The sequence below is a fragment of the Mytilus californianus genome, unplaced genomic scaffold (assembly GCF_021869535.1).
Source record: "Mytilus californianus isolate M0D057914Y unplaced genomic scaffold, xbMytCali1.0.p SCAF_3, whole genome shotgun sequence".
NCBI classification, from domain to species: domain Eukaryota; kingdom Metazoa; phylum Mollusca; class Bivalvia; order Mytilida; family Mytilidae; genus Mytilus; species Mytilus californianus.
Genome location: NW_026262679.1, coordinates 128,252,563 through 128,277,473, shown reverse-complemented (window position 1 = coordinate 128,277,473; position 24,911 = coordinate 128,252,563). Strand labels below are relative to the sequence as shown.

The 24,911-nt window shown below is 33.6% G+C and overlaps 1 protein-coding gene across 5 annotated transcripts in view; it reads right to left on the bottom strand.

The window, feature by feature from the left end:
• LOC127736170 (ras-specific guanine nucleotide-releasing factor 2-like) overlaps positions 1 to 24,911 on the bottom strand; it is a 144,637-nt gene that overhangs the window by 17,755 nt on the left and 101,971 nt on the right. For 3 of the 5 annotated variants that reach the window (XM_052246726.1, XM_052246727.1, XM_052246730.1), the window contains 9 exons: positions 23,970 to 24,142; positions 22,159 to 22,182; positions 12,152 to 12,230; positions 8,988 to 9,187; positions 7,419 to 7,501; positions 4,986 to 5,009; positions 1,847 to 1,922; positions 1,314 to 1,501; positions 642 to 844 (listed from right to left, as the gene is read on the bottom strand). In XM_052246726.1, the coding sequence (XP_052102686.1) occupies positions 642 to 844; positions 1,314 to 1,501; positions 1,847 to 1,922; positions 4,986 to 5,009; positions 7,419 to 7,501; positions 8,988 to 9,187; positions 12,152 to 12,230; positions 22,159 to 22,182; positions 23,970 to 24,142 (1,050 nt within the window). The remainder of the gene's footprint in view (positions 1 to 641; positions 845 to 1,313; positions 1,502 to 1,846; positions 1,923 to 4,985; positions 5,010 to 7,418; positions 7,502 to 8,987; positions 9,188 to 12,151; positions 12,231 to 22,158; positions 22,183 to 23,969; positions 24,143 to 24,911) is intronic. The other 2 variants (XM_052246729.1, XM_052246728.1) reach the window with 2 other exon arrangements.

Genomic DNA, 24,911 nt, shown 5'->3' with positions numbered 1-24,911 from the left:
AAGGGAGAGCGTACATGCACTTCTTATTTCAATAATACCCAGCCATATATATATCATTTAATTGCTAATTTTTTATATTTCATTAGCTGAACTTTAAAGCAAAAACCATCAAATTTCTTTATAGTGCTTTCTTACCCTTACAAAAAACCATCAAAATATTGTTTGATTTCTGGAAAAGCCTTCAGCAAAGTCATAAATTTTAAGTGAATCATGAATCCTATGCAAACTAGCACATACATACTTATTTCTTTAAAATGTCCAGTTTAGCAATTCAACAAGCTATATTTTTTTTACTTTTGTGAAGAGACAGCTGAAAAGCCAAGTTTTAAAACTGTGATTACAGTTGATAAAGATAAGAAGACAAAAATAAATGTATGTACATTTGATTAAAATTGACTATACAAATAATTCATACATAACTTGTCTCGACAAAAGTGGAATAAAGTTTGATATACAGTGTAGGCACATGTCAATGGTTGAAAATTATGTAGTGACCTCTAGATATCAATTTTGAATAAATTGTATTTCTTAGCTCCTGTCTAATTGACTTTTCCCCCTGTGTCTCCTTTATAGTCATGTGCAATTATCCTGTATTTCTGGAAAGATTCAATAAAAATTAAAATATAATGAGAAGATCTTACATTTATGGAATGATTCAGATCCTAGTGTAGGGGGTTTCTTAATTGGTCTTTTCTCCATAGATACTTCATGTTTCATATCCCCTGTACTTATTCTGCGTGGTTTTTCCACTTGAGGTTTGAGTAGAAGTTTGGTGTCGGTGGGTGGATGCTCTGTGAACTGTTGTGGTGGGCTCGTACTGTAGATATCAGTATCTGATGCTGATCTAAAAAAAAATAAACAACTTATTAATACTTTCAGTGCTGATTTTCGTTGTGCAGAGGTTTACCCAGGCTATGGTCATAATTTGATTTGGACAGATTAGTTTAGTTTACACATATCTTATAATTGGTTGTATATGCTCTTCTGTTTGTATTAGGTTTTGGAATCAAAATTTTTTGTTAGTTGTTTATATTGATCTATACTATCAAAAAGTAATGATAAAATAAGTTATAATTCCAGTCGAAATAGCAATAATCCAATTTTCTTTAAACATATTTGCCAAGATCTTTCACTTTTGGAGAGTATAAAAATCATTTACAAACCAAACTCCAAATTTGATTGACCCAAATTTCTGTATAATCAGGTCCATAAAATTTTATAGAGTTCAGGTTGTAGATTATTTATACTAACTGAAGTTGTTATCTTAAAATTACAAGAAAATATGATTTTTGTTAAAGAAACCTGATACTCACTGGCAAGAAGACAGGCTAGAATCCAATGTCTGTTCAGGATTCTTATAAACCCGTTTGAGGGCTTCCAGCACCACTTTTCCACTAGAAAACACTCTATAGGTCAGCAGGAATGTGTTCAGGAAATCGATGCTTAGAAACCTGAGATCAGTGAGACGATCTAGTAGGCGGTCTACACTGGCATGACGGATCTACAGAAACAAAGAGAGATTTAAACAGAGGTACAAGAAGTATTAAAATTACTTAATATGTGTTATTCACCAAATTGAGTGTAGATTCCGTCATGTTAATCATTGTTATATATTTTTTTTTAAATGCATATATTGACAAAGGACTAAATTTTAGCCTAAATATGGTAGAAATCAGTTTTTTTCTAGTGAGTCATCTCTGCAATGGTATCATTCCATTTTCATTGGTTTATTCTATCAATTCTTTAACTTATTTTGTTTTCATTCATTTTATTCTGTTGGTAAAAAATAAGTTTATGCTCTTTTAAGGCCATTGATTAGAAAAATAAACAATCCTATTTTTCTTACTTGAGGCACTTTGCAGGAATTTAATGTTCTACTGAACTTGATGTCAACATCATCCTTAAACAGCTTTGGATCAGACCTGAAAGTACACGAAATAAGTAATTATCTTCTCTACAACTTGTATCTTTCTAACCTAACTATAACTTAATCCAAACAATGCCTATACTTTATGCTGATTGAATCATTTCTTATGATGTCCAGATATACTGCCATAGGGTCCATAGATATAAATTTAAAAGATGAGTTTTATGCGCCATAAACTTCAATCAATGAAAGATTTTACAACTTTGTTAAATAAATTATTTCTCCTGAGTTAAGATATTGTTTGTATTCAGATACCAGTTTGTTAATAGGGTTAAATATGCTTTCATTAACTGCAAGCATACAATATTGAGCAGTCAAAAAATATAATCTGAATGTGATATAGTGACTAGTTACAGCCTGGTTATCCCAACTACATGTGACATAGTGACTAGTTACAGCCTGGTTACCCTAACTGAATGTGATATAGTGACTGCCTAACTGAGTGTGATATAGGGACTGGTTACAGCCTGGTTACCCTAACTGAATGTGATATAGTGACTGCCTAACTGAATGTGATATAGGGACTGGTTATAGCCTGGTTACCCTAACTGAATGTGATATAGTGACTGATTACAGCCTGGTTACCCTAACTGAATGTGATATAGTGACTGGTTACAGCCTGGTTACCCTAACTGAATGTGATAAAAGTGACTGGTTACAGCCTGGTTACCCTAACTGAATGGGATAAAGTGACTGGTTACAGCCTGGTTACCCTAACTGAATGTGATTTAGTAACTGCCTAATTGAATGTGATATAGTGACTGCCTAACTGAATGTGATATAGTGACTGCCTAACTGAATGTGATATAGTGACTGGTTACAGCCTGGTTACCCTAACTGAATGTGATATAGTAACTGCCTAACTGAATCTGATATAGTTATGGCCTAACTGAATGTGATATAGTGACTGCCTAACTGAATGTGATATAGTGACTGGTTACAGCCTTGTTCCCTGAACTAAATAATTTTATAAAAAAAAAAAAAAAAATTCAAACAAAAACTTAATGATAACTTTTGTCACTCATTTTGCAGAACCTGCTTAATTAGTTAATTATTTTTTTTGCTTCTGTAATGAATATGCATGAAATATCTGCTACTGGACATTAAGCAAACAATAATCCGTCTATTTAATTGTGTAGATTCAGTTTACATTGTTTTAAGGTTAAAAAAAACAGGATGTTACTTCCAAACGATACTGACTACTGCTTTAAATTGGTCATCCGATTATTTCGTCATTGCATATGATTGAGCGCCTTGTCTGATCTTTTTATTTCTCCAAACTATTCAAGAAGAAAGATCTTTTACTTAATACATCAGAAATACAACTTACTTATTATTTGTAAATACTTTTTCAAATAGAAAAAAAATCTTTTTACCAGTATTAATATAAACATTTTATATCATCAATTTTGGAACCCAAAATAATAAATAAAAGCAAACTTTTCCAGCATTAAAACAGCCCACATTGAAAGCAAAAGTGAAAAAGCAAGCAATGCACAATACATTCCTACTAAGTGCAATATATTTGCTATCATCATAAATTAGAAATCTGTTTGATAAATTGCATGAAATAATTTTGATAAAACAAAAACAAAAATAAATAAAACGGTGACATGTACAGCAACAGATTATATTATTCCATGCCAGATAATAAAGTCTAAAGCTACATTCTACCAACAGATCAAAATTCTGTGTGTCTATTGGTTAAAAATATTACAATCCAAACAGGATTTTACATGGGAAAAACAAAATTTTATGACTCAAACTGAAAATAATAGGGTCCTTAGCACCTGAATCATTCACCTGGCAACCATAGACCAATTCAATATATTTATTTTTACCTTTATTGCAATTGTTTATGATTTGTAATTAGTAGATCTTATCGAGCTGATCTGTTTTGCTGTTCTCTCTTCTATCTATTTTAGTTTGAAGAAAATATTTGAAAATGGGGGAAAAAAATAATAACTCCATCAATAGATGATTTATTTGAAGATATTATTTTGCTGATCCTTTTTGTTACTTAAAGTTTCTCCCTATCTATTATAGCTTTCAAGACAATTGCCAAAAATGCTAAATTATATAAAATTGTCATTTAACTTAAGGGTAAACAATATAAGGAGTTGGTTGACAATATTTGTGATATCAACTTACTTTTTATACTGATAGTTGTAGATCTGCTCTTGTTTTTATCATTTTTGCTCTTCACACTTTTTTCTCTATTATAGTTTTAAAGATATTAGCAATGAAAATTGGAAAAACTTATAATTCAATGGCAATTACTCCTAGAGACTAAAATGACAACTTGGTCATATTAACTTATCTGTAGATCTTGGATTCCTGATCATTTATATTGTATAAAGGTTCTCTATGTACAGGTATAAGAGTTTTCAAGATGATTGTACCACAACATGAGAAAGAGGTAGAGTAATGATTATTTAATGGCTATAACTACTTAGGAGTCATCTGATAATTTTGGGGGAAATGGAAAGTCAGTAAATCTTTATATTGTAAACAATTAGGCATCTGTCACATTTTCTCAATCTATTATGGTTTTCAAGATATTGAACAATTAATACATTTTACCCTTATGTTCTATTTTAAGCTATGACTACCATTTTGGTTGAATGACAGGAACAAAAAACAAAAACAAAAAAAGTTTATACTAGATACCATTAGGTTCATTCACCCCATGTTTGGTTAATATTGGTCCAGCAGTTTCACAGAAGATTTATTTTAATAAAAACGAAGACGACGAAAGACGCCAAAGGATGACATTAGCTAACATGGCCCATAAGATCAGGTGAGCTAAAAATGAATTGTATAAATAATATATTCATAATTTATCAAATAATATAAAGCAAGCCAGAAAAAAATAATTGTAAGATTTCCATGTTTTGATCTACTTTAAAACTTGACAAGGATTTTCACTGTGGAAGAAAAAACACCAGGAAATTATACACATTGTTCTCTTTAACAAAAAAATTGTCAATTTCTGTTTTCCATTTGAAATTATGTCCAAAATGACACACAAGGATTTTGAAATTAGGAAATCACTCACCAGATTTGAGCATCATGGATGTATCTGCAAAGTGTGCAGGTCAAATTGTTGTTAAGCAATGATAAAGACAGAAGTACAACAAAGACGACCTTCACAGAAAGTTGTTTATAAGTAAGAAAAAATGAAACTATCTCTGAAAGTATCTGAAGGGAAAAAATTAAATCCATAACAATTTTGTCTCCAACTTTTTGCCCTTTTTTTCAAAGAAGATAAAACATGTCAACATTTATTCTGAGCAAAATGATTTCATTAACAAAATATTCATTATAAATATAAATAATTGGAAATAGCAAAGCAGTATTACTCCTAGAATAATGTGGGAGTCTTCGAAATAAGACATGTGTCGCCTGGTGTTTTTAAATAAAATAAGTTTTTTTCCGTATTTAAAATCCCCAAAATCACTCGAGAAATTGAAACAGGCAGTGACCAATGTCATGCCTTGTAGAAGAATCTGTGTAAGTTTGGTTGAATTTTGTCCAGCAGTTTTCAAGAAGCTGAAGACCAACAAACAGATGTAAGCAGAAATGGCTAAGTCCATGTTTTTGTACGGGAAACCACTAAATTCACTCAGATCAAAAATCAAAATAGCAGGTCCACTACATGTCTTGCAGGGGAATCTGTGTAAGTTTTGTTGAAATCTTTCCAGACATTCTCAAGAAGTTGAAGATTAACATAAAGTGTGACAACAGACAACGAAAGGAAATCCCTATGCCTCACAAGCTTCAGCTAGACAATGTCAAGGAACACAATAACACAGCCAGACAAACTTAAAAACAAAATGGAGTAAGTTATCAATGAACAAGCCATTCTTCATGACATGCAGTAGAGTATAGGTTATACATAAGTACAGTTACATATATAAACACATTAACATATAAATAATGAATGATTTAATTTATTTTACAACTTCTAACAGATATGCTATCAAATAGTTACATGTTTTTTACTGGACAACACATATACAATCCATAAGTCTAGTTCACAAAGTACAATTGCTAAACTCACTTTTAATTGCAATTTCCATTGAGTAGGACATCATCGTAACTTTAGAATACATAATATGATGAAGTCCAGAGTCTGAGTACACCTAACAAACTGAGATATCAGAGAGTCAGAACTCACCTTACAGACTGAGGCATCATACGATAACTTAGTGATGGATACTAGAGTCCATTAAGTACCTATGCTGATGGACTGTCATTTAAAAAAATTTAGTAACATAAAAGAAGATGATATACATATTGATGAGATCTATGTCACTGTATTGACCGACTGTGCCAGACCCTCATGGGTAGTCAAGGGTGTTAAACACCCCCTAGTAGTAGTAGTACTGCCCTGATTGATAATCACCTCAACAACTGATGCATCTTTGTGATGACTCAGTTATGAGTAAGTTCAGTGAGTCTGCATACTAAGAGATAATCATCCAAAAGACTGTGTCTTGTAACTGAATGCGACTCACTCAATACTCAGTTTAGTAAAGCACTGTAAATGGATACTGACTTAAAACTAGATGTGTCTGAACGACACGAATAACTGCTTGCAAAAAAAGCTTGAAGCCATTGTTAGGAGCGGAAATTTGAGAATGAAAGTCTGTTTAACTTATTTTCACGAAATTTTCAAAGTTCAAAGCCTGTAATATTTGCACAAATCGGTGGAACAGAACCTAACTTGATCTGTAACTCATGATAGTAGACTCACATATTAGAAATCAGCTTAAATATGTGGAGGCATTTAGAAAAAAAAGTCCGTAAAACTGTTATTTTCACTAAATTTTTAAAGACCAAAGCCCGAAAATTTTAGCACAAAAACAGCGGAGCAGAACCAAACATAAACTCAATCTGTACCTAATCATAGTAGAGTCTGTATAACTGTTATTTTCATGAAATTTACAGAGTCAAAGTCCAAAGCCGGTAATTCTGACAAAAATCAGCGATGCGAAACCAAACGTTAACTTGATCTGTAACCCATCATAGTAGACTAACATGCTAAAAATCAGCTCAATATGTGAAGGTGTTTAAAAAAAACAACAATATATAACTGTCTGTTGCAGAGTGACAGAATGGCACAAAAACAGATAAGGGTAAAACTGTATGGCCCCGACACTCTTCATTGAAGATGACTCGCCAATGAATGAGTTTATGAAGTACCAATATTAACCGATACTCACCTTACAGATAGGGCATCATAACTGAAGATGACTCACTCATGGAGGAGTTCCTAACAGATGCTCACCTAACAGACTAGGGCATCGTAACTGAAGACCACTTACTCATGGAGGAGTTCCTAACAGATACTCACCTTACAGACTGGGGCATCGTAACTGATGAAGACTCACTCATGGAGGAGTATATAACATATACTCACCTTACATACTGAGGCATCTTAATTGAAGATGACTCACTCATGAAGGAATTCCTAATAGATACTCACCTGACAGACTGGGGCATCGTAACTGAAGACGACTCACTCATGGAGGAGTTCAGTAGGTCACTGTAATGGAGATTTTCTATGCACTAAAAAATAAAAATTAAATAAAAAATTACTTTTATATTCAAAATAAAAATTAGCCATTATCAATGAAAATTCAGATCCTATGTCCATGTTTCCCTTAAAAGGATCTAACAACACTCCTTTCTGTCCATGCTTCCCTTATAAGGATCTGACAACACTCCTTTCTGTCCATGCTTCCCTTATAAGGATCTGACAACAATCCTTTCTGTCCATGCTTCCCTTATAAGGATCTGACAACACTCCTTTCTGTCCATGCTTCCCTTACAAGGATCTGACAACACTCCTTTCTGTCCATGCTTCCCTTACAAGGATCTGACAACTCTCCTTTCTGTCCATGCTTCCCTTACAAGGATCTGACAACTCTCCTTTCTGTCCATGCTTCCCTTACAAGGATCTGACAACTCTCCTTTCTGTCCATGCTTCCCTTACAAGGATCTGACAACACTCCTTTCTGTCCATGCTTCCCTTACAAGGATCTGACAACTCTCCTTTCTGTCCATGTTTCCCTTACAAGGATCTGACAACTCTCCTTTCTGTCCATGTTTCCCTTACAAGGATCTGACAACTCTCCTTTCTGTCCATGCTTCCCTTACAAGGATCTGACAACTCTCCTTTCTGTCCATGCTTCCCTTACAAGGATCTGACAACTCTCCTTTCTGTCCATGCTTCCCTTACAAGGATCTGACAACACTCCTTTCTGTCCATACTTCCCTTACAAGGATCTGACAACTCTCCTTTCTGTCCATGCTTCCCTTACAAGGATCTGACATTACTCCTTTCTTGTTTCTGTTCTATTAATTATTACATCAGCCAATGTAATCCCTGCTTTTTTAAGGTTTGTATCATTGGGACAAAAGCTGAGGATCCTGAAAGGTCTTTAAAACAGATAGAAGAATGGAGCTTTTCCTAATGTAAGCAAAGCTTGGACACAGGATCTGCATCCTAATAAGATTGATACATTTATAACTTGATTTCAGGAAGAATGTGTTAGCAGTATCTATCATGAGCTGTAAAGACCCCTTTACCTAATCAAATGGAACAGAACGGATGTGGTGTATGATGTGACTTTGAAATGAAGACCAACAATAAAAGCACTGTTCCTTTGCTTTCAGTTTTCAATATCAAATGAACTATGACAATTTCAATGTTTGTACATTATTAAGGATGTTATCAAACTATTCCTAGTTCTTGAAGTCTGATCCCAAATATGCTCCTCTTGACTATCTTCTTACACAAGTTCTGTGGAAAGAGATTCATCCTGCAGGCAATAACTCAAATTATTTCAAATGGAAAGCTTTAAAATCCCGCCAATAAGGAGAAGGTGCAAACTGAATCTATCTATGCAACATTGTCATTTATCGTAAAAACATTGCCTTTTTACAGGATTGACTGTCATGAAATGAAAGCAAATACCATAAAACAATAATATAACACAAAATTATAACATATAGACAAAAATTATCTGAACCAATAGAATTAATTATTTACCTGACTAATATCACTACACCAAGCAATTTTTTCTTGGTGCGTGGAAGCTACCAATGTCAAAGTGGTTGGAGGTCCACTCTTTGAATCAATAATAATTTTAAAATCTAATCCATTGTAGTTATTGCGATCTCGGTCACAGGCCTGAGCTGTCAGTAATGTGGTTGCAGAAGTTAGACTTCCAAAGCTTTCCCAAGATATTGCTACAAAATAATAAGAAAGTCATCTAAAACATCAGCCTGTTCAAAGCAGTCTTTTTTTCTTTTTTTTTTGTATCAGTTAATTTCACAGTGTTAATCACACTGGTGATGCAATTTCTGTATGTTTAAACTAGAGGTTCACAGGAGTACGAATAACTATATCTAAAGAAAAACATGGAATTTTTACAAAATAAAATCAGTTGTTATAGTAACCATTTGTGATGTTGCCTTGTTACAGATGTATCTGATAAATTTTATTTTTATGTGCTTTTTATTAAGTTTAAAATCTTTTTTGGACCATTCCTTCACAGAAATGACTCAAATCTAATAATTTGTTTTTAGGAAAATTCTCACGTGTGACAGAAATTTAAAAAGGTTCAATACTCAAATGTCATGGTTGCAAAACTTATAATTTGTAATTTGAAAGGTCATATAAACGGCATTAGTGTTTTATACAATTTAGGGAGCATCTATAGGAGTGCTATCTTAGGAAAGGATATCAACTGATTTCTAAAAATTAGCAACCTATAGTTTCTTAGGTGAGATTTTAGTTACCTTAAATTGAGAATGTTGCAGAAAATTGGCTAAGTTTCACCATCTCAAAAATAGCCAAATGTGTACCTAAATGAGGTGTACATCTTCAATGTATATATACATGCATTCTAATAAATTTGAAGGCTCTGGGTTGAAATTTAAGGAGGAGTTGATTACACCAAATAGGTTTTCTCCATAGAGAATGTAACTGAAAAATGACAAGTTTCAATTTATAAAAATCTGCAAATTTCTTCATTAAACTTTGACATAATGTGTGATACACTGGCTCTTTGAGAAAGTTGAATAAAAAATGCAGAAGATTTTAATATCATCTCTATTTTTCTTCCTATATTCCGATCTTAAAATACTAGGTCAACCTTTGAAAAAGAAAGGAGCTTAAGAATCCTAATACTGTAAGCATAAGAAATATATAAAGTATAAATTAGTGTGTCAATTCTCAAATTTTAAATATATAAATATCTAAACAGACCTCCGATGATAAATGATTTCTATTTTATGTCCAACAGCTTTAAGGAATTGTCTGGTTGTGTTATTAGTCAGTTTATAGTTATCTGATATATATAGGTTACAGTGACTTATTTTTCAGATTGTATATATTAAGAAACTATCAGTAAAATAAGATGTTTCTCAACTCCACAAAATACCTGCAGCACATCTTAAATATATCTAATCAACTTCTGTTTTAGTACAAAGAGTCCTAACACAAAATTGATGCAGTTGTAGTCATGCCATTAGTTTTCTCTGTTGTTTCAAATTTTCACATATTGTTATTTTTACTATAGGTGTGGGTTTTGCTCATTGTTGAAGGCCATACAGAGAACTATACTATAGTTGTTTATATCCTCGTCCTTTGGTCTCTGATGGACAAAGTCTGTCACAAAACAATGAGAATAGCTCATTTGACTCTTTGGGTCAGGTGAGCTAAAAAAAAAACATTGAAAACAAGAATGTGTCCATAGTACACAGATGCCCCACTCGCACTATCATTTTCTATGTTCAGTGGACCGTGAAATTGGGGTCAAAACTCTAATTTGGCATTAAAATTAGAAAGATCATATCATAGGGAACATGTGTACTAAGTTTCAAGTTGATTGGACTTCAACTTCATCAAAAACTACCTTGACCAAAAACTTTAACCTGAAGCAGGACAGATGGACGAACGGACAAACGAACGGACGCACAAACCGAAAACATAATGCCCCATCATAATGCCCCTAGGTGGGACATAAAAATACGAACTGCACTGATATAAAAATAAGGAGATATGGGTTGATTGCCAATGAGACAATTATCCATCTAAGCCAATTTATACATGTGTAAAACAGCTTTTAGGTAACTATTGGCAGATGGCAGGTATGACCTTCTCTAATACATATAATCCATAATTATCTCAGTTCTGAGAAAAAATCATTTCTTTTATATAAATATCAAATTAAAAAAAAACAAACACAGGGTTAAAATACAGGTCAACTTGTCTGATCATGAAATCTTTGGGTTTTCCCTTTAATAAAGTCTTTCATTTAACTCTTCAGGATATTATACAACAGTCTCAAAGGAATAAAATGAATTATAAATGAAAACAAATCAAAACGAACAAAAAGGAAAAAACTGTGGAGTTTAAAGAATCTTGGTCCTAACAGGTAGACTGACAAACAAATAGTTTAAAATAAAAAAAAAAACTCAAAATATTACAGGATACGGTTAAATCTCAAACTCACAGTTAACTGTAAGATCTTCAACAATGATATTTTTATTATATGTACCACTATTTTTTATTCTCACAAATAGAGTGTTGAGGTAATGAATATTTCATAGTACCCAACAGTAATAATGTAGATCAGAAGTACTGATGATTTAAATTACAGGAATGTTAATCGACTTGATTTAAATTGTTACATTGGTTTCTGAGTAAGTATATTTTGGACATATTTTTCTTAAGGGTATATTTATAAGTTGTCAAAGTTCACATTAATACATGCATTAAATTCTTTATTTTCAGTGTTCACTTTTATGGTTACGTCTAATCATAATAACAGCCATGTATTACTATCAATTTCCATTTGCAAGACTTCATTTGTATATCATTTCTTTTGTTTTAATTGTTTAGTTGGGTTGCTGTCTTCTTCCTCTGTCTGATAATGGCCGCAATCAATGAACTGATAATACTTCCACAGCACTGTCTCATAGACATACACCCTATATCTCCTTTTATTTTACTGATTCTTTGTTCTCTAAAACTGCTTTTTCAGGGTACGAAAAAACAACTGTAAACTACATTTTTTACTACTACCGTTGGACAAATTGTTCAATCCATTGATGAACTGAATTTATCATGATAATCTGCAAGGGCATGTATTTTTTTGACCAATCAGACAACATGAAATCTTCACTGCTATTTATATATTTACTTACTGTCGTCATCAAAATAATACACATCAGAACTAGGATCTTCAATAAGAGTACAGTCTATAAGTGGAATCTTTCCATAGTGCTAAAAACAGACAAAACAATAAAATAACCAAACAAGAAAACATATGCTTTCTTGCAAATACCGGACAAAATCAAAGCATCATCTGGCATAGTCAACTGGAAACTTATTCCAGACCACCAAAAAGTGTGGGACAATTACAACAGATATCATTAAACTGTTCAGCAATTTGTTTTCATGTGGTTAATTCTATTTCAATTTTATGAAGAGCTGCTTAAAAACACAAACAAAGCTAAGGTGGAAGTCGGTTAAATCTACAGTAATTTACCCAAGTATAGTTGAACTATTACTTACAGTATCTGGGTAATATTCACAAAGACATAAAAACCAGGAATTATTAGAATCCAGAATTACTTTGAATTCTGGAAAATTGATTAGATATGTATGATGAAAACTAACCCAATTAAAAAAAGGGTTGGGGGGGGAGTGGGGGGTTGAGGTAGATAGGCCATACTGAAATATCAGTGAAAGTAAATTGAAACTTAGTCATGCATGCATGGCTAACCCTCCATAGTTGGTTTAGTTTTCATCATACATTTCTTCTTATGAAATTTCAAGAATTCAAATTATTCCAGATACAAATAATTCCTTGTTTAAAGGTGACTTATGAACCATGAAAATGAGGTCAAGGTCAGATGAACCCTATCAGACACACAAGTACAACTTACAGTTATTCTGTCCCAAGTCAGGAACCTCTGGCCTTTGTTAGTCTTGTATGATTTTTTAATTTTGGTTCATTTATATGTTTCCGGAGTTTAGTGTGACGTCCATTTTTGCTGAACTAGTATACATTTTTGTATAGGGGCCAACTGAAGCCAACCTCCAGGTGCAGGATTTTCTCGCTGTGTTGAAGACCCATTTGTGGCCTTGGGCTGTTTTCTGCTCTTTGGTTGGGTTGCTGTCTCTTTGACACATTCCCTGTTTCAATTCTCAATTTTATTCACACCTTACAATCATTCCATGGATTGAATAAAGTTGACCTATTGCATATAGTATCTAAGAAACAAACTTGAACAGGAAAACTTAACATTGACCAATGAACAATGAAAATAAGGTCAAGTTCACATGATACCTGCCAGACAGACATATACACCTTACAATCATTCCAAACACCAAATATAGTTGACCTATTGCTTATAGTCCAAAAAAAAACCAGACCAAAACACAAAAAACTTAACATAGAGCAATGAACCGTGAAAATGAGGTTAAGGTCAAATAAAACCTGCAAGACTGACATTTACATTGTAAAATATTTACACACACCAAATATAGTTGACCTATTGCATATAGTATTAGAAAAACAAAACCAAAACACAAAAACTTAACTATTGATTATAGTATCTGAGATATGGACATGACCAAGAAAACTTAACCTTATTCACTGATCCATGAAATGAAGTTGATGTCAAGTGAAAACTGTCTGACAGGCATGAGGACCTTGCAAGGTACGAACATACCAAATATAGTTATCTTATTACTCATAATAGGAGAGAAATTAACATGAAAAAAAAGTAGTCACTGAACCATAATAATGAGGTCAAGGACAATGGACATATGACAGACGGAAACCTCATACTATAAGGCATCTATATATACAAAGTATGAAGCATTAAGGTCTTCTACCTTCTGAAATATTAAGCTTTTAAGTAGTTAGTTAACACTGCTGCTGCTGCCGCCAGATCACTATCCATAATGTCTCACTTTCTTTTGTTGCAGGCTTGACAAAAAATCAATGTTGACCAATAAAGCATGAAAATGAGGTCAATGACAGCAGACAAATGCAAGACAGAAAACCTTGACTATAAGGCATCTGTATACCAAATATGAATTAAGTTGCCACAATAATAAGATTTAAACATTTTCAGACCAGTAAGCTTCATCATGATATTCTGTAACATTTTAAATTCTTTGTAATCTTTGTGAATTCCTTTATTCTGATGCATTTACAATGTGTTCTCTCTTTTCAATTTAAAATATAAAGCCAGAAAAATAATTTTAATTCATGTGCAGCACTTCAGTAACATAAAAAAATTCAAGACAATTTCTATATTGCAAAATATAACATGCTTGTCATAACCATGCAAAGAACTAGTACATAATAATTCTTTTGACATTGTGTCACTTTGTGAAGAGAAGCTGACATTGTGCCACTTTGTGAAGAGAAGCTGACAGTGTGCCACTTTGTGAAGAGAAGCTGACATTGTGCCACTTTGTGAAGAGAAGCTGACATTGTGCCACTTTGTGAAGAGATGCTGATTGACATCTTGCCACTTTGTGAAGAGAAGCTAACACTGTGCCACATAGTGAAGAGAAGCTGACATCATGCCACTTTGTGAAAAGAAGCTGATGACATCAAGCCACATTGTGAAGAGAAGCTGACGACATCATGCCACTTTGTGAAGAGAAGCTAACACTGTGCCACATAGTGAAGAGAAGCTGACATCATGCCACTTTGTGAAAAGAAGCTGATGACATCAAGCCACATTGTAAAGAGAAGCTGACGACATCATGCCGCTTTGTGAAGAGAAGCTGACATCATACCACTTTGTGAAGAAAAGCTTACATCATGCCACTTTGAGAAGAGAAGCTGACTACTTCATGCCACTTTGTGACAAGAAGCTGACATCATGTCACCTTGAGAAGAGAAGCTGACTACATCATGCCCCTTTGTGAAGAAAAGCTGACATCATGTCACTTTGAGAAGAGAAGCTGACTACATCATGCCCCTTTGTGAAGAGAAGCTGACATCACTTTGTGAGAGAAGTTGACAGGCATTTGTATGATGTGCATTCCATTTATCTTGAGCTTCAGTTTATAATGTATGTATCATGATAATGTTAGTGTAGCAGGGAGTATGAGAAGATGGTGACAAGTGTTGTTACATTTGTAGTGGCAATACTGACAGTACATTTGAGCCAAATGTCTTATAATCAGGTAAGAGTCAAATAATGATCATATTTCAGTACTGACTTCCTTTCATGACAGAAAATACACATTAATTTACAGTCAAACTTTAATAACAAAAACATGACATTTAGTTAAACTACTCATTACTGTGCAAAATACAATTGAAAATTGCAGCATTCAAAACTATCTTAAATCACAAATGTGACTAAAAATCAAAATTACTTCAATGAATTTTAACATTTTTAATAGCATGCACTTTCAATTATTAAAAATTACAAATCTAAAACAAAATTTAAGACTGAGAAAACAATGTGTTAACAGCATATATGTGTACTTTCATATATACTGGTTTCTAGATCTGCTATCACAATATGTGACAGAAACTTGACCAAATTGTCCATTTTCTAATTACCACCTTCGTATTTTAGAATCTTTCGAAAAGGGAAATAACTCTTAGTTAAGACAAACTGTATCCCTGCCTCTACAATTAGCAATTAGAAGGACAAAGGTGTATTGTGTGGAATCTGACAATAAGTTTTATCTCTTATTTGAACTAAACATTTATGGTAAGAACTTGATTGCAGAATACGTAATTACACAGTGAATGTGTGTTTAAGCTTACACACATCAAAAACATCTAGACAAACAAGGATACATTCTCTACTGGAATTTTCAGTTTGTAATGCTCTTCAACTTCATATTTGATTAACTGTTTTGAAAAGAGCATAACTAATGAGTCATTAATAGAAGAAACATGTCAATGGTGTACAAAACTGAAAGCTTGGTTTCTTTGACGAGTTTGTACTTGACCAGTTTGTACTTGACCAGTTTGTACTTGACCAGTTTGTACTTGACTGATACGTGGAGCAAATTTTTAAACTTCCTGGCTCAAAAAGTAATTAACAGCCAGCAGGAAGACATGTCCAATCAGTCTTTATCCTTAAAGCCAAATGAGGTGTGATTAGCAGAGAAGCAGCAAATACCTCTTTTCAAGTCTTTGGTTTGACCTGGACAGGGTTCCAACCAATGACCTTCCGCAATCAATTTGTGCGACGGTACACACCGAAGTATGATGGTCCTTTCGATGAAGTGCGATGCTTTGGCATGATGCTTGAACATTGTGATGAGAGCAAGTTACATTTGATAGAATGAGATGGAACCTGCTTGTTTTTAATGCACTTGAACACTCTATATAACGACATGTCCTCCCACTTGAATTCAATATACTTAATCTGAGCCATCCAGTCTATCTTCTGACTCCATACTGCTGCATGCTAGGCTGAGAATTAAAATATTTAAGTTTGAAAGTCTTTGGTTTCACCTGACAAGGAATCAAAATCATCCTTTCAAATGCAAGGCTAGCACGCTAACCACTACACGATCACATTAAATGTTGTTCTTACTTCAGACCATTGCATTTTAGCTAGTACACACCATCACAATTCATCGTAATAATCAACGTCAACACCACAATTAGACCATCACACTTCAGCGTAACCAGGAACACACTTCAGCATAGCTACCAACAAGTTAGTGTCACATCGTCACCATCACACTTCAACCAACTCACTTCAGAGTGACCATCACGGTTTGGAGAACATTGCAATTCAGAGTCCTACATATATACCAAGGTTGATGGTTGTATGGCAAATAGTCTAGTCTGTATGGTGTTGAAAAATTGTTATCACTTGAAAATAGCTCAAAAGAATATGAAAGATTTTAAGATGAACTTACATGAGGAAATATTTGCATTGAATATAAAATGGTAAAACCAAAATAACAGTACAATATGGTCAATCACACATTGTGGCAAACAATCCTACCAAGTATAAAAGTTTTCTGTTAAATGTCTCAGAGTAGTTGTGGTCACAAGGTGTCATTGTGGTAGTATAATAGAAAATAGAAAAGTCCCAGAACTCCCGTAACATGGGCTGAATCAAAATGACAGTATCATTATACAACATATGGTGGCAAACAATCCTGCTAAGTATGAGAGGTTTCTGTCAAACAGTCTCAGAGGATTTGTGTTCAAAAGGTGTCATTGTGGTACTCCTGTATGAGAAGTTTCTGTCAAACACTCTCAGGATTTGTGTTCAAAAGGTGTCATTGTGGAACTCCTGTATGAGAGGTTTCTGTAAAACAGTCTTAGAGGATTTGTGTTCACAAGGTGTCATTGTGGTAATCCTGTATGAGAGGTTTCTGTCAAACACTCTCAGGATTTGTGTTCAAAAGGTGTCATTGTGGTAATCCTGTATGAGAGGTTTCTGTCAAACAGTCTTAGAGGATTTGTGTTCACAATGTGTCATTGTGGTACTCCTGTATGAGACATTTCTGTCAAACAGTCTCAGAGGATTTGTGTTCAAAAGGTGTCATTGTGGTACTCCTGTATGAGAGATTTCTGTCAAACAGTCTTAGAGGATTTTTGTTCAAAAGGTGTCATTGTGGTACTCCTGTATGAGAGGTTTCTGTCAAACAGTCTTAGCAGATTTTTGTTCAAAAGGTGTCCTTGTGGTACTCCTGTATGAGAGGTTTCTGTCAAACAGTCTTAGAGGATTTTTGTTCAAAAGGTGTCATTGTGGTACTCCTGTATGAGAGGTTTCTGTCAAACAGTCTTAGAGGATTTGTGTTCACAATGTGTCATTGTGGTACTCCTGTATGAGAGATTTCTGTCAAACAGTCTCAGAGGATTTGTGTTCAAAAGGTGTCATTGTGGTAATCCTGTATGAGAGGTTTCTGTCAAACAGTCTTAGAGGATTTGTGTTCACAATGTGTCATTGTGGTACTCCGGTATGAGAGATTTCTGTCAAACAGTCTCAGAGGATTTGTGTTCAAAAGGTGTCATTGTGGTACTCCTGTATGTGAGATTTCTGTCAAACAGTCTTAGAGGATTTTTGTTCAAAAGGTGTCATTGTGGTACTCCTGTATGAGAGGTTTCTGTCAAACAGTCTTAGCGGATTTTTGTTCAAAAGGTGTCCTTGTGGTACTCCTGTATGAGAGGTTTCTGTCAAACAGTCTTAGAGGATTTTTGTTCAAAAGGTGTCATTGTGGTACTCCTGTATGAGAGGTATCTGTCAAACAGTCTCAGAGGATTTGTGTTCAAAAGGTGTCATTGTGGTACTCCTGTATGAGAGGTTTCTGTCAAACAGTCTGAGAGGATTTGTGTTCAAAAGGTGTCATTGTAGTAATCCTGTATGAGAGGTTTCTGTCAAACACTCTCAGAGGATTTGTGTTCAAAATGTGTCATTGTGGTACTCCTGTATGAGAGGTTTCTGTCAAACAGTCTGAGAGGATTTGTGTTCAAAAGGTGTCATTGTGGTAATCCTGTATGAGAGGTTTCTGTCAAACACTCTCAGAGGATTTGTGTTCAAAAGGTGTCATTGTGGTACTCCTGTATGAGAGGTTTTTGTCAAACAGTCTCAGAGGATTTGTGTTCAAAAGGTGTCAGTTTGGTACTCCTGTATGAGAGATTTCTGTAACACAGTGACTTACAGGATTTGCATTCAAAAGGTGTCATTGTGGTACTCCTGTATGAGAGGTTTCTGCCCAACAGTCTCAGAGGATTTGTGTTTAAAAGCTGTCAGTGTGGTACTCCTGTATGAGAGATTTCTGTAACACAGTGACTTACAGGATTTGCATTCAAAAGGTGTCATTGTGGTACTCCTGTATGAGAGGTTTCTGTCAAACAGTCTTAGAGGATTTGTGTTCAAAAGGTGTCATTGTGGTACTCCTGTATGAGAGGTTTCTGTCAAACAGTCTCAGAGGATTTGTGTTCACAAGGAGTCAGTGTGGTACTCCTGTGTTAGAGATTTCTATTAAACAGAGACTTAGCGGAGTTGCATTCAAAAGGTGTAATTGTTACGATAAAAAAAATGGTCAAAAGTCCAATAACTACCATCAAATGTATCAAATCAAACAATATAGTATGTTAATATAACAGGGTCAATAAAATTGAGAATGGAAATGGGGAATATGTCAAAGAGACAACAACCCGACCCAAGAGCAGACAACAGCTGAAGGCCACCAATGGGTCTTCAATGCAGCGAGAAAATCCCGCACCCGGATGTGGTCCTCAGCTGGCCCCTAACTAAAATTATGTGCTAGTTCAGTGAAAATGGACGTCACACTAAACTCCAAAACATATAAAAGAACTAAAATCAAAAAACATACTAGACTAACAAAAGCTAGAGGCTCCTGACTTGGGACAGGCTAAAAAATGCGACGGGGTTAAACGTGTTTTGTGAGATCTCAACCCTCCCCCTATACCTCTAGCCAATGTAGAACAAAGAAACACATAGCAATACGCACAGTAAAACTCAGTTTAAAAGAAGTCTGAGTCCGATGTCAGAATAGGTAACAAAAGAAACTAAGCAAAGTGACAATGATACATAAATGAACAAAGGACTACTAGCAGTTATTGACATGCCAGCTCCAGACCTCAATTAAACTGATTCAAAGATTATGTCTTCATCATATGAAAATTAAGTACAATCCCTCCCGTTAGGGGTTTAGTATCATACCATCATAAAATATATAGGAAGAACATAACCCGTTTCATGCCAATAACTGGTTTTAGAATAAATGTGTTTATTTCTGATGCAAAGACCCTATGAGTGAATCAATATTAATACCAAAATATGCAATCCTTAAATGACTTGACAACAGAATCGTAACTATATCCTTTCCGAATAAGTCTGTTTAAAGGTTTGGTTAGCTTTTGAGGTGAATGTCGACATTTTTGTGCTTTGTAAAGAATATTACCATAAAATATTGGATGTGAAATACCTGAACGTATAAGATGTCTGCATGTTGATTTATATTTACGAATGTCCTTGTACCGATGATAAAATTTAGTAAATGTTTTGACTAGTTTGTGATATCGAAAACCCTGGTGTAATAATTTTTCAGTAATACAGAGATTTCTTTCGTTGAAATCAAATACGTTGTTACATACACGAGCGAATCGAACAAGTTGAGATATATAAACACCATAAGATGGCGACAAGGGAACGAATACATATACATATGATGACAGAAAATTCTATCAAGTATGATTGCTTTTTGCAAAACCGAAAAAAATCTTAACCCACAACTCTGGTAATAAACTGCTTCGCTGAGCGCAGCTGGATACGCCCGCAGAGGTCCAACCCTGAACAGTTGGGGCAAAAATGGACACAATATTCAAGCTTGATACAGGTCTGAATTTGGATTGTAATTAAATATTTGATACATTATAGGTTTCTGAATAAATGTAGTCAAAGAACTCGAAATTGGTAATATGAAAGATTTCTTGCTGTTGCGCAATACACTGTGCTGTTGCGCAATACTTTGTAAATCTGTTGTCAGACTATAAACAAATAAAATCTTATAACTCGGAAACGTAAAATCGAAAATTTATAAAAATCAAAAGGGAGCTTACAAAAATATATATAAACAATTTACCAAAGTTTCATAAAAAAAATGCTGAAAGCATTTTTGAGTTATTGTCCGAAAACTGGAAAATCTCCCTGTTTGTAATGAATAAAACCCCATAAATCGGAAACGTATAGTCTGAAATTTATAAAAATCAAAAGGGAGCTCATGTCGATAGAAATAAACAATTCACCAAAGTTTCTTGCAAATTTGGTGAAATTGTTTTTGAGTTATTGTCTGAAAACTGGAAAATCCCCCCTTTTTTAATGAATAAAACCCCAAAACTCGGAAATGGTAAATCCGAATTTATAAAAAACGAAAGGGAGCTCACGTCAATAGATATGAACAATTCACAAAATTCATGCAAATTGGTGAAATTTTTTTTGAGTTATTTTCCGAAAACTGGAAAATCCCCCCTTCTTTAATGAATAAAACCCAAAAACTCAGAAACGGTAAATCTGAAATTTATAAAAAAACGAAAGGGAGCTCACGTCAATAGATATGAACAATTCACAAAAGTTTCATGCAAATTGGTGAATTTTTTTATGAGTTATTGTCTGAAAACTGGAAAATCCCCCCTTTTTTAATGAATAAAACCCCAAAACTCGGAAATGGTAAATCTGAAATTTATAAAAAACGAAAGAGAGCTCACGTCAATAAATATAAACAATTCACCAAAGTTTCATGCATATTGGTTAAAGCGTTTTTGAATTAGTGTCCGACATGTTGACGACGGACGGATTGACAGACGGATGGATGGACAGACGGACAGACAGACGGTCAACGGTATACCATAACACGTCCCGTAAACAGGCGTATAATATGCGACCGCAAAAAATTTTTGCGGTCGTATGAAAAAAGGGTCCAATTCCCAAACTCAATAAAAGGTGTCATATCAAACTGACAATAGAGAATGGTCAAGAGATTATGAAGACAAATAATCCTACCAAGTATGCAAGCTTTCATTCAAACAGTATCTGAGTATTGATGTGTTTCGGACAGAGAGATGGGAAGACTGGTGGATATACTATTACAAAATGTACTATACCCCCTTGGTGTGAGCTAGGCCTGGGGGACATTTAAAGTAGATTATAATATAATGTCAACATTTGACAGAATTAGCACATAATGAAAACAAGTTAAATTAATTTTTCATGTATATATCATTTCATATCATTTTTTCAAACATGGTCTTTTATATTTTCATTGGCATAAGAATTACATAAATTTACATGCAAACACATTGACATTTATAACAATGACAATATTCATTTACAAACACATCTTGTTTTAATTACAATGTATTAATCTCTGAGATTAATGTAGTACAATGTATAAACAATAGCAAACAATAAATGTACTAGACTCCAAATCTATTTCAAATTCTTAGACTAACACCAACAGTCTTAACAGACTGTATTTCATTATTAGCAAAATTTACAATTGAAACTTTTATTATAAAAAAAACATATTTACATGCAAGTAATGACAACTGTGTTTCATGATCATGATAGGGTTTGTTTTTATCCACTAAAACTAAAAAATTCTATCTATAAGATTGCAACATCAAAGTTTGGTGATGTGAAATGTTTTAGACTTGAAAGTGTTAACTCACCTGATCACGGGAACGAGGTAAAATCTGCAACATTTTTGAGGACTGTAAGCACACATCCATTCATTATTTTATGTTTTAAAAGTACATGTACATTGCATTTCACTGAAGGCATATGAGAGACAATTGAGTTAAACTTCAGGGGGATATTGAAAAGTTCACGTGTGTGTCATATTGTTTGTATATAATCCACATATGTTATCTTTGAATGGATGATGATGGATTACTGTTAAATTTCCAGTCCCAAATTTAATGTATTTTGAGGAGATAACATGTTAATGTGATATGAATTATAAGCCCTGCATTATACTAGTCAGATTTTAATTATTAGTTCATAAGGTTACAGATAGCAGAAAGACATGTCACCCTACCTGGACACATCGTTCTGACTTCAGGCCGACCAGTCTTTGCTCTTACTCCTTAATATTGCATGCCTAAAAGAGAGGCAGCAAAGACAAATTTCTATGTCTTTCTTTTGACAAGGCCATGGTATAGTTGAGTTTCTATGCTTGTTATGTTTGTTTTTTTTTTTTAGTAGGATTATTTTTCATAATTGTATCAGTAAACCTAAACATAACACTAGGGAAATCTATTTGTCTTACAATTAAATGCTGATTGTCATCAAATTATCTCCCTTTGATCTTAATTCTTTATTCATTAATAATTCAAATCAATTTACAAATCTGTTCATGCTATTAAACTTAATTGGGATTAAGAACTTGAGGTTTGTAAAACAGGTATTTCCACAATTTTTTAATCAGCATTCAATGCAGGTACATATATAGTATTCTTCCCAAAAGTACCGATTTTAATCATTTATAGACATTCCAACATATTTTGTTGGTACGATTAAATACACATAGAAAGCTCAGATAGTCTTGAAACAAACTTCTCATTTCAAAGATTCCCTTTCCTTTTTTTTAATGGTAAATGCTGATTAAGTAATACTCCAAGTTACAAGAGATTATGTGATTATTATTTTCCACAAAAGTTGTTGATATTTAGCTATTTTTGTGCATAAATAAATTATTTTGTCTTTTTTTAGCTAAAACTGATGTGTTTGATCATTTCCTATCTATATCATCTAGATTAAAAAACAAAAACACCTTTACTTGGTATGCTAATATTTACAGCATGACCAAAATATAAATAGCTTTAAAGTGAACCTATTTTTACATACAAATCATTTTTGTTGGACTTGGATTTCCACACATCCTATTCAAACTTAAGATTTAGAGAACATATGTATTCATTAGCTAGGTACATTTCTGTATGGAAAGTTGAATGGAAGAACTGGAATATCATTATGATTATATATAAGCCTAGATTATATTGAAATGATCCTTGTCCCTATTTGAGAGACAGATAGATGAAAATCCTTGCAAATCTATAAAAAAAATCCTATAAAACCTTTGCATTATTTTAAAATATAGAATTTCACCTTAAACAAAAAGGACACAGATATCTGTATTGAACTTGTTATCAATTGATTTTAGAAATACACATTCAATCTGTTTCAGCAGTATTATCATATGGTGACAAGGTCGTTTATGTTTGCAAATAAATCTATTTCATTTCAATGTTTGTGATCTATTTCTGGTAAATTACATGTAAAACCTTAAGGGATATACTATAAATGATCAATGTTATGAATACATTTAGCAGAGGTTTACATAAGTAATGGCATACAATTTGCATGTTTACAAATCAAAATTATACATTATTTTCTCAATAATCAGGCTTCATATTCATCAGGATTTCTTTCATTGATTTTATGCAAGAAAAAATAATGGTAAAAGAGATAAATTTCTTACTTTTGCGAGATGGAGCCTTCCATTTGAGGCCCGTGTTGTCAAAAGCATATGATTGGTAAAAAGGAAGACCTGCCGTACCACCTCCTTTTTGGAATCCTTAAATGACGTACTCAAGGATCCTAGACGACCTCTGCTTGATTTGCCTTTTTCCTGTAAAATCTGCAAGAGTGGCCCTGAAAGGATGAGAAACACAAGATACGTTAACTAATTCAACGAGGTCATACAAAAACAGATTCCAATGACGGAAATAGAAGTCAAAAGATGTTAAACTTACTCTGAGCATGTGCATTTAGGGAAAAAAATGGAGTAACACAATGCCATCTGGTGTGTGAAATAGAAAAATATATTGACCAGATTGAATTTAATCATTAATATTATAATAATTATACTCATATACACATGTGTACACACAAACCTTTTGTCAATCAGAGTAACAAAAATATAATCACAAAGAAATTCAATATCATCCTGGATCAATACTCATTCCATATTGATCTGGGGTATTCAGCCATTAGTTCAAAGCAAATTAAAACAGGCAATTGACAATAAAACACAGGGTACCAGTGATTTAAGGCTAAATACAGTTCATGTATTGATTACTGAATTAATTTTTACCGCTATATTTACTAATCAATGGGCATGGCTTTCGGAGACAGTTGGAATTATAAATAGCATCTGTTTACATGCTGTAATAATTAAGAGGAAATATTTCATTGTTCCATCTGATATTATGAAAAAATGTATTCTTTCTCAACAGTATTATCTGTTAGTATGAAACCTTACTGATCATATATAACAAGCTCCCATATTAGCAGAAGACAATTTCAGTAGCAGAAGACAGTTCCCATAGCAAAGGTTGACATCAATCATTACAAGAAAGATATCTGTTCCAAAAATAACTATCATTGCCAATAATTATTGCTTTTTCAAGGAAAGCACAAG